The sequence below is a fragment of the Stegodyphus dumicola genome, chromosome 12, assembly GCF_044657685.1.
Source record: "Stegodyphus dumicola isolate Sdum_Otavi_A_Nest chromosome 12, ASM4465768v1".
NCBI classification, from domain to species: Eukaryota; Metazoa; Arthropoda; class Arachnida; order Araneae; family Eresidae; genus Stegodyphus; species Stegodyphus dumicola.
In genome coordinates, this window is record NC_140779.1 from 58,990,618 (window position 1) to 59,005,608 (window position 14,991).

Consider the following 14,991-nt stretch of genomic DNA (forward strand, 5'->3'; position numbering starts at 1 on the left):
TTGTCTAGAGTAATTTCAGATATACATTTTCTCTTTTGGGACATAGACATATTAAGTTTCAATAAAAAAAAAGAAAATGCAATATTTTTTTTTTTTTTTTTTTTTTTTTTTTTTTTTTTTTTTTGGTATCCATCATTTTTAACAATAATATTATATTTGAATACATTTGAAATAAAGCCCAAATTCACTATTTTAAACTTATTTTTATTTAAATCACATAAAAGAAATAACATGCATTTGTATCAAAAGGCTCCATTTTTACAACAGAACTCAAATAAGAGTCACATGGAAACAACTTTTCCGATCTTTTTTTTTTTAAAAAAAGCTGTAATAGTATAAATTAACTTGAGGTGAGATATTAAAATTCTTTTTTATTAATTTACTAAAATCACTGATGCTTCTAATTTTGCTAGTTATACAGTTATACTTTCAATACAGTGCTTAGTTGATTGACACCCTTCATCAGTAAATATAGATATTTAAAGATCATTTTCAGGACACACATTTTAAAGCATACATTTTTTGTATATGAATATATGTCAAACAACTGCTTACATTCTAAACTACATAATTAATTTTGAATAAAAGGAATGGGGTTCATTTAAAAAGAATTGCAAAATGATTAGTTTTTTGGGGTTTAACAAATATGAATAACTATTGTTTATTATTATATATTTTAATATTAGCAAAAATAGAAGTTTATAACAATGAACTTAAAAGCAGATTAATTTGCTGAATAACAATGAACTTAAAAGCAGAAAAATTACAGGAATAGTTTTACTGAAAATCTACAAAAGGTTCCATGAATATGTCTTTCTAAAGAAAGATGTTTATACTTTGAAATCATAAACAGGAGTAAATCTAAAAAATTTGTTGTATCTTACTTCATTCAAATCAGCACGTATTTCATTTTTTGAGAAATGGTCTATATTATATTAAACAAATTAACAGGAATACTCACCCAGCTTTCCATAAAAATATCTATTATTGGTAAAAGTGGCTTTTCAAGCTGCTGCAAAAAGTGTATTATCATCACAGAAAATGCTATAGGGGGAAGCTTCCCATCTTCAGCTTCAAGTATTGAACATACCTAAAATCAGTTACGAGCATAAATTACAAATTCACACTGGAAAAATAAAATATCACAATGCCATTTACTTATTAGCACAATCCTTTATTTAAGGACATTCATTTGAAAAAACAGATGATAAAAAAGAAAACTGCTGGATTATCATACTTGAAAGAAATATAAAAGAATAATTCATATGAATGGATAGAAAAATAATTTCTGTTGAATAATAAATACAATTTATAATGATAAATCTTTTTCCATTAGTTTGATATTGAGTTCAATTTTATAAGTTATATATTTCCTAAAACACAAATTCAGTACTATTCAGGTACTTAATTTTCAACTTGTTAGGTGAAGCAGGAAAATTGAAACAAACTCTAAATAAAAAAGGTGGAGGAAAATATAGAGGATGATGTACAATAATGCATATTACTGATGCTAGTAAAGTTGTTCTTGGAGAGAATGAACTGAATACAATAATTTAGGATAAGGAACAAATATATAAGGACATATTTATTACAACTGGGCATCGTATCGTCTGTCCACTCTGTTTAGTTCAAAGCACTAGATTTTTTAATGCGATATTTCTCCATGTGATGCAATCTGATACAAAATGATCAGGAATAATACTGCCAGATCATGTTATTTTTCACAAATTTGTTACTTTTGACAAACCTGTGTTATTAAAATTTAACTTTTGACAAACCTGTGTTATTAAAATTTGTCTACATGATTTTGTGAATTTTCTGCTAATTTATTATTTCCCAGTGCAAGTTTTCGCTACCTTAAAAATTTTTAATATATTTAAAATTACATACATGTTAATGTAAAAGTATCTATTAAACGTATAATAAAAAGCAATAATTTATTTAGACTATTATTTCCAACTACAGTCTGTGATCATAGCCCATGAGCACATGTGCACTCAATTTTCAACACTAGTCACAGGTGTTTTTCATGTTTCATTGATTGCTTTGTTTAATATTTTGGTGATCTTAGAGTAGGAATCTGGAGTTTAAGTTAGAATATAGCTTCTAAGCACCAAAGTGTGAATACTGAGTAACATGAAAAAAATTCAACACCAACTTTCAAAATACTTGGCTTAAAATATCCATGTTTGAGAACTGGATAAAAAGGATGAAAATAAACAAGATAAAAGTTTATTACAAAATATGTAAATGTGTGAAATGAAAGAAAAAAATGATTTAATGAAGCACAGCATTTTTTTAAACTATAAAATTTTATGTTTGAAAATGAATAGCTCTCACTTTCACTGCACTTGTTCTATAATATATTTTACTTCAAACACTACTTGATGAATTTTTAAATGAAACAATTTTTGAATACTTGACACATACAGTCTGTTGTAGTTGCTCATCCATAAAGACTAGCAGGGCTAAATCAGGTTCATGACAATCTGCTCAGAAGAACACTTAGTGCAGACTTCAAAACACCTGAAACCCTAAAAAATGTCAGAGATCCAAGATGCCCATTAAGCAAACGGGTGAGAGCGGTTTGATCCTGCCTGTTGCAATCAAGCGCCAGAGGGCCACCCAGATGATTACTCTGATATCAGAGATGCATCAGTGGAACAAGCCAAGTGATTTTATTCTTCCATCTAAAAATTAAACTCAGTGGAGCAAACAGCCCTAATGGGCCAAGGCCTGCAGTGCCCCGAAATCTGCTTTCTTGACCGTGGGCCCCAGGGTGCGTAAGCATATGCCCTGAACAAGTGGTCAGCCTGTCGCAGAACCTCCAGTGTTTAGTCCCCAAGCGAACTTGGTACTCATTTTATCGACTCAAATGATGAAAGGCTGAGTCAAACTTGCCCGGCCCGGGGTTCGAATCCCGGACCTGTGGTGCTGCTGCGCAATGCTCTAGTTATTCTTGCACCTAATGATGGAATAAACCTCCATATAGGTGAGAGATGTAGAAGGCACGAGGCCATCTCTAGCCTGGCCTTAGCCAGGGTTACTGCAATCTCTTTGCTCAAGATGTCAACATGGGAAAGAATCCACCGTAGGTGAATCTGACAAGACATGGAAAGGTGCTTCAGTTTTTTAAGAATATTCACTCCTATATTATCTCTTACACTATGCCAACAGGCCAAGTGTTGAATAGAACTTCTGCTATCAGAAAAGATACAAATTTCTTTTCCATCAGTGAGTGACACAAGGGAATCAAGGCCTTCATTTATGTCAATTAGCCTACTACGAAAGACATAACAGTATTTGGAATTTCTCATCTGAAACATTCTCTTGATTTTATGTTAATTCCATTGCCAGTCCTATCATTATCATTCTTACTACCCTACGTAAACACTTAAACAGTGTCCATGAGAATATAATCAATTATTTTGAGAGCCAGTTGCCTTAAATAATCAGAAAGATATTTTTGCTTGTTTACATGAACAGATAGGTTAATACGGAAAAGAGACTTCAGAGAGACCCTCTGAAGAATCAATACACTGTGTTAGGTGATGCTGTTCCACAGTTCTAGCAATTAGATTACAAGGGTTTAAGTTACTAAATGGAATGTTTCTCTTACGCCTTTGATTGCTGAGCCAAATCTCAAGGAAATCAGAAGTTCAATCCTGAGAACCTACATTACTTATTTTGTTGTAGTATTTAACACAATATGTACTTCTCGTAAGACCCAGTGATTGCACATCTGCTTCATAAAGCACAATGTAGTGACAACAAGTAGAGCAAGAATTCTGTAGATCAATAATAATTCGAGCAACACTAAGCTGACCTCGCTCACTGCAGATTTGTATCAGAAGCACAACAATAAATCAGATATCCAAACTCCAAAATAGGCCGAATAAGAGAAATATAGCTGTTTCTAAGAGTACTAGCATCAGCTCACCATTCTCATCCTGAAGTACACTTTAGTATGTTGAGGCATCTCTTTGCTCTCAACACAAGGTGTTTATTGCTCAATATCTCAGGATCCAAAACAAAACCCAGGTTTTATTAAGGTATTTATCTATCGTGAGAGGCTGATGGTTTAATAGGATATTAGGCTGAAACCCATATAATTTTCTATTGGTAGTAAAGCACCCAACTCTAGACTTAGTAGAATTAAAACTTAATTTGTGGTTTTCCAGCAAAATTCCAATGTCATCAAAGGGCAATATTAATATCACTCTCTAATTCCTTCAAATCAGTGCCAGAGTCCAAAAGAACAATATCATCTGCAAATTAGCCTACTTTACACCTCCCAGGAATGAAATGCTTGATACTTGATAGAAAGAGCAAAAACAGAGTAGGTCTCAAGGCAGACTTCTACACGACCCCTTGGTACAGTCAAAAGCTCCTTGAATGGAAATTGCTAAACTTCACTCTTGTAAGTCTGTTTCTTAAAAAGTTATATATCCAGTTCAGGGCCTTTAGGCAAAATCCAAAAATATCAAACAGTTTCATAATTAGTGTTTGATTCAACACTCTGTCAAAAGCCTTAAGATAAGTTTAGAAAGGCTGTTAAAGTGCGATTAGTAGGTCTCATATTATAAACGCGACAGAAATAAAGCACTTATCTGTGTTAAAAAAATAATATATATGTGCCAATCCAATACTTACATTATGTTAGTTGAAAACAGCGGTGGTGTTGTTTTTTCATCCCTATCTGGTGTGCATTGCTTGTTTCCTCCATGTAACTTAAATATTCTCAATATATACTTGATTGTTCAACCTGGACTATGTCATTTATTTACTCACGAATAACTTAAATTTTAACACGTTTATCAGCAGGAAACTCAAAAGGAAATGCCATTACGATCCAGGATTGAAGATTGCACCGAAGCCTAACAGCGCTGACCGCCGAAGCCTAACCACATTGTGAACCTGAAAAGAGCTGGATAACCATCCTTTGACAAAGTAAATAAACATTTTTTATGGTGAATTTAGCTTGATATATTTACTTGAAGAATGACATCTAAAGATTATAAAATGCTAAAACTAAACGGCGATAATTACCACACATGGTGTATCCGTCCGTGTGCCGTGCTGGTGCAGAAGAGATGTTGGGAAGCAGTGGAACCCGGATATGGAATTGAAATGAATGAAGCGGAGAGGAAAAAGAATAACGAAGCTCTTACCCTATTATTCCTCATAGTTAAGATACATTTCCAGATGATATCGGAGATTGTGTTAGAGCCAGAGATGACTGGAACAGTTTAAAAGAAATTCATACAAAATTCGGTTTGCTTCACATATTGCAACTTATAAGAGAATTTTTTAACATAAATATAAAGCCAAATGAATCTGTCCAATCCTATTTAGCAAGATTAATGGACTTACACAGAAAATTAGCTAATGGTGGATATGCCTTCACAGATAGAGAAGTGGTACTAGTTAAACTATTGGGACTGCCTAGAAGTTTTGTATCGCTCATCCTAAGTTTGGAAAAAGATGAAGCAAATCTAACAACTATTATTGTGAAACCAAGGCTACTCGTAGAAGAGAAACGTATAGTTAGAAATGAAAGTTCAGCCAAAGTGTATCATGAAGAATAAGCTGTTCACACTAAATGTTTTGCCACCAATCAGAAGAAGCCTGCATTTGAAAAACCCATGAAGAAGTATGCCGCTAAAAGGACAAATGAAGAAGAAACTAACAGAGGAAGAAATACTAAACGCTACAGCTGTGGCCAGTGGGGGCATATCTCTAAAAAGTGCGAAGAGGCCAAATATCAGAACCAAAACTGCAATTGACCTCAAAACAAACACTGCACTTCTGGCAAACGAAGAAAAATCAAGGAAAAGTAATCTGTGGATTTTAGACAGTGAAGCATTTGAAGTTGAAGTTGCTAATTCAGAAAGAATAAAGGTCACTAGAATTGAAGATATTTCATTTTCTGTTGGAGAAGATGGAGAGAAAAAACATCACTATTGAAAATGTCCTATATGTTCCAGAACTAGGAGGAAATCTATTATCCATTGGGGCAGAATTGAAGAAAGAGGCTTAAAAGTGGAATTTGCAGAAGGAAAAGCCAAAGTGATTGGTAAGAATGGATACATTCTGGTGAGAATACAGGAAGACTGTACATAATCGAAGAAAAGATGACAACTGCCTACGTTACGAAAACTGAAAATGCTGACTTGCTGCATCGTAGACTTGGTCATCCACATTCTTGTACAACAAAATGTATTATACCCATCAGCAGACACCTGAAATCAACAGTATTAGTAAATGCACCTTGCCAAGTCTGTATCCAGGGTAAAATGAAAGGGAAGAAATTTCCAAAGGTTGCTAGTACAAAAGCTAAAGACATCCTAGAAGTTATACATTCAGATGTTGTTGGTAAAATTTCTCCTCCTTCCTTTGGAGGCTCAAATTACTTTGTGACTTTCACGGATGAATTTTCTCACCACGGAATTTTCTCACTCTATGAAAGCCAAAAATAAAGCACTAGAAAAATTTGAGGAGTACCGTTGCATGGTAGAAAACGTGAAAGGTTTGACAAGTACCTCGCTGTGCATGGGATCCAAAGACAACTAACTGTACCTAATACACCTCCAACAAAATTATTTGGCAGAAAGACTGAACCAAACATTGATAAACACGACAAGATGCTTACTTATCGAGTCGGGAGCAGATCACAGGTTTTGGGCTGAAGCAATGGCCACTGCAGCCTATCTCTACAACAAGCGCCCATCTATGGCAATTCATGGCAATATTCCAGAGGAAAGATGGAGTCAGGGTCTGGAAACAAAACAGACCACCTGAATTTTCGGATGCAGAGCCCGGAGCCATGTCCACTCACACTCAAGAGGAAGCAAGCTTGATCCTAAAGCTACAGAATGTGCTTCTGTAGGATATCCTAAAGGAATTAAAGGCTACAAATTGTATGATCTGAAGAAGAAAATTTGCTTGTCAGCAGAGATGTCAGTTTTGTAGAAAATATTTTCCCCTTAAAACTAAGCACGTGTAACAATCCTGCAGAAGAAGCTACTCTTAAAATTGAAGACTTTGAATCAGAATATTCGTTGGAACTACCTGAAACAGAAGCTCGTGACTCATCTCCAAATCACATAACTCCTGATGACTCAGATGAAACCCAACGTCTAAATACAGATCCGATTGACCCAAATTCTGAAAGATGTCCAGACCTACAGCTTGAAAATATTCCAGATTATGAAGATCAAGGCCAATCAGTTACACATATACAAGACGTTGCTGACAACCTAGACCCTGAATTCGAAGCAGCAGCCAGAAATCCTACCCATGGGAGTGAGAGAGGTGCAGAGGTGTAGCTAAGGTTGTAAACGCCCGGGAACAACTAAAGATTTTGCGCCTCTTTCTGTGTTCCAAGAATGGAAAACATTTTATTCTAAAATTTGTAGCATCAATTTGGCGCCCCTTGGATGGTGCGCCCGGGGACAGATGTCCCCCTTTGCCCCACCCTAGCTATGCCACTGGAGAGGTGAAAAAAGAAACACAGAATTCCTAAACATTTCGAAGATTTTTATCTGTATGATGCCCAAGAGATACAACAATCTGAAGAAAAGGATCCAGTAACTCTAACAAAGACAACATTGGGAACCGAGCAAAGTTCAAAGCCAGATTGGTGGCAAAAGGCTATCTGCAAACACCCTGTGTGGACTTTCAAGACACCTTTTCACCAGTCATCAAACTTAAATCTATAAGGTAACTGCTTGCATAGCTGCAGAGTAAAACCTAGAGGTTCACCAAATGGATGTGATAGCTGCATATCTTAATGGAATTCTCAAAGAAGACATATATATGGCACAGCCAGAAGGCTGCATTGAGAAAGGGAAAGAACACCTTGTCTGCCACCTGAAGAAAAGCATTTATGGTCTCCGACAATCAGAACGTGCATGGAATACCTGCTTGAATGATTTCCTGATCCAGTATGGATTGAAAAAATCAAGTGCAGACTCTTGTATTTACTTCTGTCACGAGAAGAACATCATAATTGGAGTTTATGTTGATAACCTCCTGATAGTCGGAAACATGCCAGAGATAAATGAATTAAAGGAAAGCATCAAGAAAAGGTTCAATGTCAAGGACCTAGGTCCTGCAAGCCAGATCTTATCCATGCAAATATGCAAAGAAGAAAATGGATCATACATACTAGATCAAATCGCTTATGTATCAGAAATCCTAGAAACATTTAAAATGACTGAAGCAAAATGTGCATCCATGCCAGTGGACCTAACATAAAATATAAGAAAGTAGATGAACAACAGTGGGGGGAAATCAAAGAAAACAGCAAGGAAATCCCTTACAGACAAGCTACAGGAAGTCTCCTTTATCTCAATTGTACTCGCCCAGACATGGCTTATTCTTCCACCTGCATGAGCCAATTTAATGAAAAATGCTGGAGAGGTGTGAAGCACATTCTAAGATACCTAAAGGGAACATGACACAAAAAGTTGAGATTCCAGAAGACAGGTGAGCCACTTCAAGTCTAATCAGATGCCGACTAGGGAGGTGACAGAACTGACCCTAAATCTTACAGGGGTTATATAATGCTACTCGCAGGTGCTCCAATCTCATGGTCGAGCAAGAAGCAATCCACAACAACTTTATCATCAACAGAAGCAGAGTATGTGGCAATGTGTCACACTGCCAAGTAAATCCTATGGATTAAAAATTTGATCACGGAAATCTGTAGTGAATTAGCTGCTTCACCTCAAAAAGTGCTAGTCAACAACCAGGGAACAATCTTCTTAGCCAAAAACCATGTTACTTCTGAAAAAAGTAAACACATCAATATTAAATTTCATTTTCTGAGAGACCTAGTGAAAGAAAATATGATTGTATTTGATCATGTGCCATCCAGCGACAATCTCAATGAGCTCCTAACTAAGCAGACCTCGAAAAAACTTTTATGTGACATGAACTATGCCAAGACTTGCATGTAAAAATTATTTCCTTCGAAGTTTATGACTGAACATAAAACCATTATAGTTGTAACTGTGTAGAGACTTGACTTAAAACTCCAGAAAGAAGCCTAGATACAAATTTTTCTTAATTATTTCTATGTAAACATTGTGTTTCCTAGTATAACTTCATATGTGTTCATTTAATGATACAATTCATAAGTAGAGATCAATAGTGTTTACGCATGTAATAGCAGCTACATTGTTCTTCAGTAAATGTGTACAACCACAGTGTGATTAATTTTTTATGGAAGTATGTAAATATCTTGCACATAGTGTGACTGGCAAGGGGTGTGATACTTCTTTGGCGATATGAAGCAACTCCAATGAAGGAACACGGCAATAACTTTTATTTAACACTCAAAAATGGCGACATACAAACAAGAAGAGAAAACATATTCTAACATTTAAAAATAAATTACATTCTTCATGCGAGAGTCGCACGTGGCACTCGAGTCTCGTTTCAAATATTGCCATTCACAAATACCTTAATGTTCATCTATTTAAATTATTTAAACTACAAGATTTTAGTACTATTTAAAGCTGTTACAGGGAGCATGTTAAAAAAATAATATATATGTGCTAATCTCGATATTTACATTATGTTAGTTGGAAACAGAGGTGTTGTTTTTTTGTCCCTATCTGGTGTGCATTGCTGTGGTTGATTGTTTCCATGTAACCTAAATCTTCTCAATATATATTTGATTGTTCAACCTAGACTATGTCATTTATTTATTCATGATAATTTAAATTTTAACAATCTGTTGTGCAGTGTCCCTCTATAAAACCATATTGTTCCTTCGGCAGAAAGCCATGATAATTCAAATAAAATGTAAGTCTTTTTAAAATCATTTTTTTAAATAACTTTACAAGCTATGCAGGTCAAAGCAGTTGATCTGAAGCTCTCCAGAAATATAGCCTCTTTGCTGGGATTTCTTATAGGGACAACAAATGCTCTTCTCCAATCACACAGAAGCTCCTCCAATTTCCAGGAAGCATTTATAATACTGTTACAAATTTTACACATAGATAGATGATTTTAGTGCAATTATATGATATGGTACAGGTTTGTAATTGATTGAATGCACACAACAATATCAGGAATCCTTGTCTCCGACTCAATCTTAAATAATTTGCCCATGTACACCATCAGGCACAGAAGATTTATTTAGATTTGAGTCTGTAGTCGCAGCTTCAAGCTCATGGCTATTGGAATCCTTGTTAAATATAGGTATTATATCTTGTGAGCTGCTACGGCAATCACGCATGATACTACTGGCCTTGGTCCTAATGTGTCTGTCTCTCTAATTTTATCAAATTTAGTCTACTAATATTCTGATTATGCATACCTAAAATGTTAGCAGCTTGTTCATCATCCTGGACCAAATCTCTGTCTTTGCTCTGAATTGTGTTACAATTTTCCACTCAAGGCTTTCTTCATATTTCTCACCAATTTCCACCAAATTGCTATTAGAAGATCTTCAATCAAAAGTTCATTTCATTTATCTCTCTTAATTTGTGCATAAATCCTTTTTAATTCTGCATTAACTTCATTTAATTAATTCCAACGATATTGCTGTTGTCAGAGTTCATACTGTCGATAATAAAAATATATACAGCCTTAAATAAAACAGAATACAAATTTTAGAAGTTAAGACATAAATGACTATTCATAACTAGAGTTAGTATCTCAATGTAAAAATAAAATGTTATGTCACAGAATAAAAAAAAATAAACTCCCAACTCAAGAGAGAATTAGTATAACAACATTAACAATCCAATATGAGAAAACACCTAACAAAGGATATGGGCAAATTAACTGAAAAATAATAACCTAAACTGACTAAGAATAAATTAAAAGAAGAAATGCAGATTCGTGTAATGTAAAATTAACAATCTGATTTTAAGACTTTTGTCAAAACTAATACATGTAATAAAATGACCGGAAATTGAATTATAGTCCATAACTCATGGAACCTATGTACCCTGAACTTGTGATGACATCAGAAGTTATGTAAACAACATACTTATAATGTCACAAACACATAATATCTAATTTCATGTGCTTCTCTTCAATTCTTTTTGTGTTACTTTAGTTAAAAAATATCTGGCCAAACTGATCAGGAATGTCCTTTTCTTCACACTGGCATTCATGAAAGAATCTCCCTGAATCACATCAGGTTGATCATGAAGGCTCTGTGATATATCAGAAATTCTGTCAGCAATGGGATGTTGCTATAAATATCCATTATGACTTTTAGACTGATCTGAAAAAATGCATCTGCCCTTAGTTGCAGATGACCACTGCCCCTGCCATGCATTCATGAGGTACACTTTTGTAATGTGCTTGAAATAAAACAGTGGAAAGAGAGTTGGTAGCAAAAAGCATTTAAAAGGAGAACATCTGAATTTCGTAACTATAAAAAATCTAAATATTAATTTTCAGTTCTAAAACAAAAACCGATGATCTAATATATTTATGTTTTTAAATATTCTTTTAAGGACACTTTTCACACAGCTATAAAATAAAATTACCTGAAAAACTGGCAATAGATTTTGCAAACAATATATAAATTATCTTTAAGGAATTATTTATTAAACACTTTCAGAATTAGATAAAGAAAGAAGTAAGAATGAAGAAGATTTCTGTTTTAAGAACTTAAACACTTTCAGTATTTCAGATTTAAAATCTTTAATGAAGTACTCAAATTATTATACAGTAATTTAAACAGTAAAAAAGTTACTAATACACTATGAATAGTTATCAATAATTTACCTACTGTGCAATAATTTACCTACTACAAATGCAATATTCAAATGATTTGTATCAGCAGAAATTGAAATGGTATTTACTTTATATTCTGTTGTTTAATTTTAGAACAGAGCTATAAAATTTGTTATGCAATTTACAGAAAATCAATATTTCTGTACCATCATTCATTTTTAATCAAACTGGGTCCAAAAACATTTGCATCCTCAATATGTGATTTTACAGCAACTTTTTTTTTTATTCAATAGTAAGTATTTTCAACATAGTCTCTTATCCCTAGAAGCATTTGATCTAAGACTACATTCTGAAATATAAATCACGGAATTCTATTTCTGTTTATGAAGGATTTTCTGAATCCCTTTATTACTGTCTGTGGAAACACATAATACATACTGAAAACAATAAACTCATATGTTGTGATTCCTTCTTATAGTCTGATTAAACAGACATATTTTAACTACATACCTAACATGACTGCAAATAATTAAAAAAAAAAAAATCTGGAAAAATTACACAAATGTTACCTTTCAAAACATAAAATAATAGATTATTTTTCAAAGGTTAAGTATGTGATGGAAAATTTGAATTTGGATACACATCCTTCAGTTTCATCAGGTAAGGAGAAAAAATACACAAATACCACATACTGTGACCATTTAGATTTCATACTGACAAATACGGAAATTACATGATAACTGAACATGATGCATTTCTGAGTAGGTGAATTTAACTACTCACAAAAGAGTTCAGAAAAATGACTCTGCTTATTTTTTGATTAGATAAAGTCAATTATGGCTCAAAAGAGGTAATTAGATGACTTTCAAAATAGGTATATATGTCATTCAGCTTGATGCAGGACATTCTATTAAAGAGGTCGTTGATTTCTCTCATATTGATTGATCACTTCTCAATTTCTAATCTTTGGAAATAATTTCACATCAGAAGATTTATTGTCTAGAGACCTAATCTTAGTTATCTAAGGGCTACTGCATCCTCCAATCATAAATACATGGTTTTTATAGGCAAAGCACAACGATGAGCAATTTCTTTAATTCTCAGAGCAATGGCTACCATAATAAGTGGAAGGCAATACCAGCAAGTACTACTACTTCGTGAAGACTCGACATGAAAGAACTGCATGCTTAGTAACTGGTTACAGACGAAATATTGGGGAGAAAACAACGAATATAATACATAGTAGGAGAGAAGAAAGGAAGGAAAAAACATCGCAGTTCTTAATCATTATGGTATAAAATATCGTCATTGAAAATAAAGAAATATTGTGGTAAAAAAAAAAAAATAAAGCACCTACAAATCATTGCATAACAATTAAGATATGTATTTCAGGCTTTAAAAGTTGTAAATGCATATTTGCATAATGTTAAGTGCAAGTATGGACGAAGAATATTTTTACCTCTGTATTTCATATTTTTGGATTAACTAATAATTTTTTTCCTAAAACATTTAGCATTCACAGACTGAAAATGAGTATGCTATCTACGAGTATGTAATTAATGCTACATAGTTAATAGAATTTTTAATTTACATACTTAATTATTAAAAGTCTAATAGAATTTTCAATTTATGTACTTAATTATTAAAAGTCACTATTTAATTAATCTCTTTTATAAAGCTATATTGGCAGTTTTTCATGAAAAATATAATCTTAAAAAAATTAGAAAAGGGGAAATGAATAGTTGCATGAGATTACCCATATTAAAATTGTTTAAGTAATTATCAAACTGTAATATTATTTTTTTTTTTTTACCTTCGTTAACGTAATATTCTTTTAGTAAAAATTAAGCCTTGTTTTGTTTCAGTACATTCGTCTTCTTAAAAACATCATTAATATTTTTATGTACAACCTCATCTGGATGTTGATTAATTAGTTATGATGAAATGTGTCAGGAGGAAGTAATTTTCTACTCAATTTCAGCTTTTGAATGCTAAGGTTTCCTTCTTGCTTCTTTAACCCAAACACAAAATTATGAATTAATCCAAAAATATGAAATATAGAGGCAAAAATATCTCTTATCCTTACTTGCATTTACAAATCATTATGTAAATACGCATCTGAAACTTTTAAAGCCTGAAAAATACATGTCTGCGATGTTATTGTCATGTCAAAACTACTTACGTTGCCCTTAGATATGCCTCTATACCTGTGAATCCATCCCACTACTTTCAAAACTGGAAACTGTCGCATTAGATATATAGCAAGTATTTTTCTCTGGTAAGCTATACCATTTAACTAAAAATACCACTGCTGCAGAGCTTGCAGAAGGCCAAAGTGAACCCATACCTTACTAGTAAAGTTTCATTTGTTCATTTAGCTTAAAATTTTTTATTAGATGTATAAAATGTGATATATGTATATTAATTAGAAATATACATACAGGTACTAATGTTTACTGTAATTTTCTGTGTTAAATACATAAACAAATGGCCAATCTTTATACGAAATTTTGAGTTCATCAAAACATAACTTTTCCATTTATGCCAAATTTACTGCTATTTATTTTGGGAAAGAAGTATAATGCACAGACAGGAGGTTGTAAATCAGTGGGACAATTCACTCATCTGAAAAGTTTAAAAGACTTTTAATTAAATCATTCAACAAGAATTTACCTCTTCCCAGATGCCAGATTTTTTATTAGATGTATAAAATGTGATATATGTATATTAATTAGAAATATACATACAGGTACTAATGTTTACTGTAATTTTCTGTGTTAAATACATAAACAAATGGCCAATCTTTATACAAAATTTTGAGTTCATCAAAACATAACTTTTCCATTTATGCCAAATTTACTGCTATTTATTTTGGGAAAGAAGTATAATGCACAGACAGGAGGTTGTAAATCAGTGGGACAATTCACTCATCTGAAAAGTTTAAAAGACTTTTAATTAAATCATTCAACAAGAATTTACCTCTGCCCAGATTCTCGCAGCAATAAACAATGTCTTTATTCTATGGTCAAAGGCACATAATGATTTCAATAAGCTTGCAATTTTATGAGCATTCTCTTCACTTCTTCCTAAGTACATCAGCTCACATACCATACCAGTGTAAGGTTCTATGACACAGATCTTTGATTTTTTTACAAATGCTGCTTCGTCAAAAGGCAAAACATCATATTTTTCTAGTTCTGTTTAAACATGATAAAAGAACAAAAATTAAAGAATCAAAACAGATTGAAAAACATCAAATATGAAAAAAAATCTTTTCATAACAGC

General features: G+C 33.1%; 1 protein-coding gene across 2 annotated transcripts in view; it reads right to left on the reverse strand.

Moving 5' to 3' along the window:
* Positions 1-14,991, reverse strand: part of LOC118201137 (terminal uridylyltransferase 4-like) — a 138,140-nt gene that overhangs the window by 76,895 nt on the left and 46,254 nt on the right. For both annotated transcript variants that reach the window (XM_085827746.1, XM_035373172.2), the window contains 2 exons: positions 14,686-14,903; positions 962-1,090 (listed from right to left, as the gene is read on the reverse strand). In XM_085827746.1, coding sequence (XP_085683872.1) covers positions 962-1,090; positions 14,686-14,903 — 347 coding nt within the window. The remainder of the gene's footprint in view (positions 1-961; positions 1,091-14,685; positions 14,904-14,991) is intronic.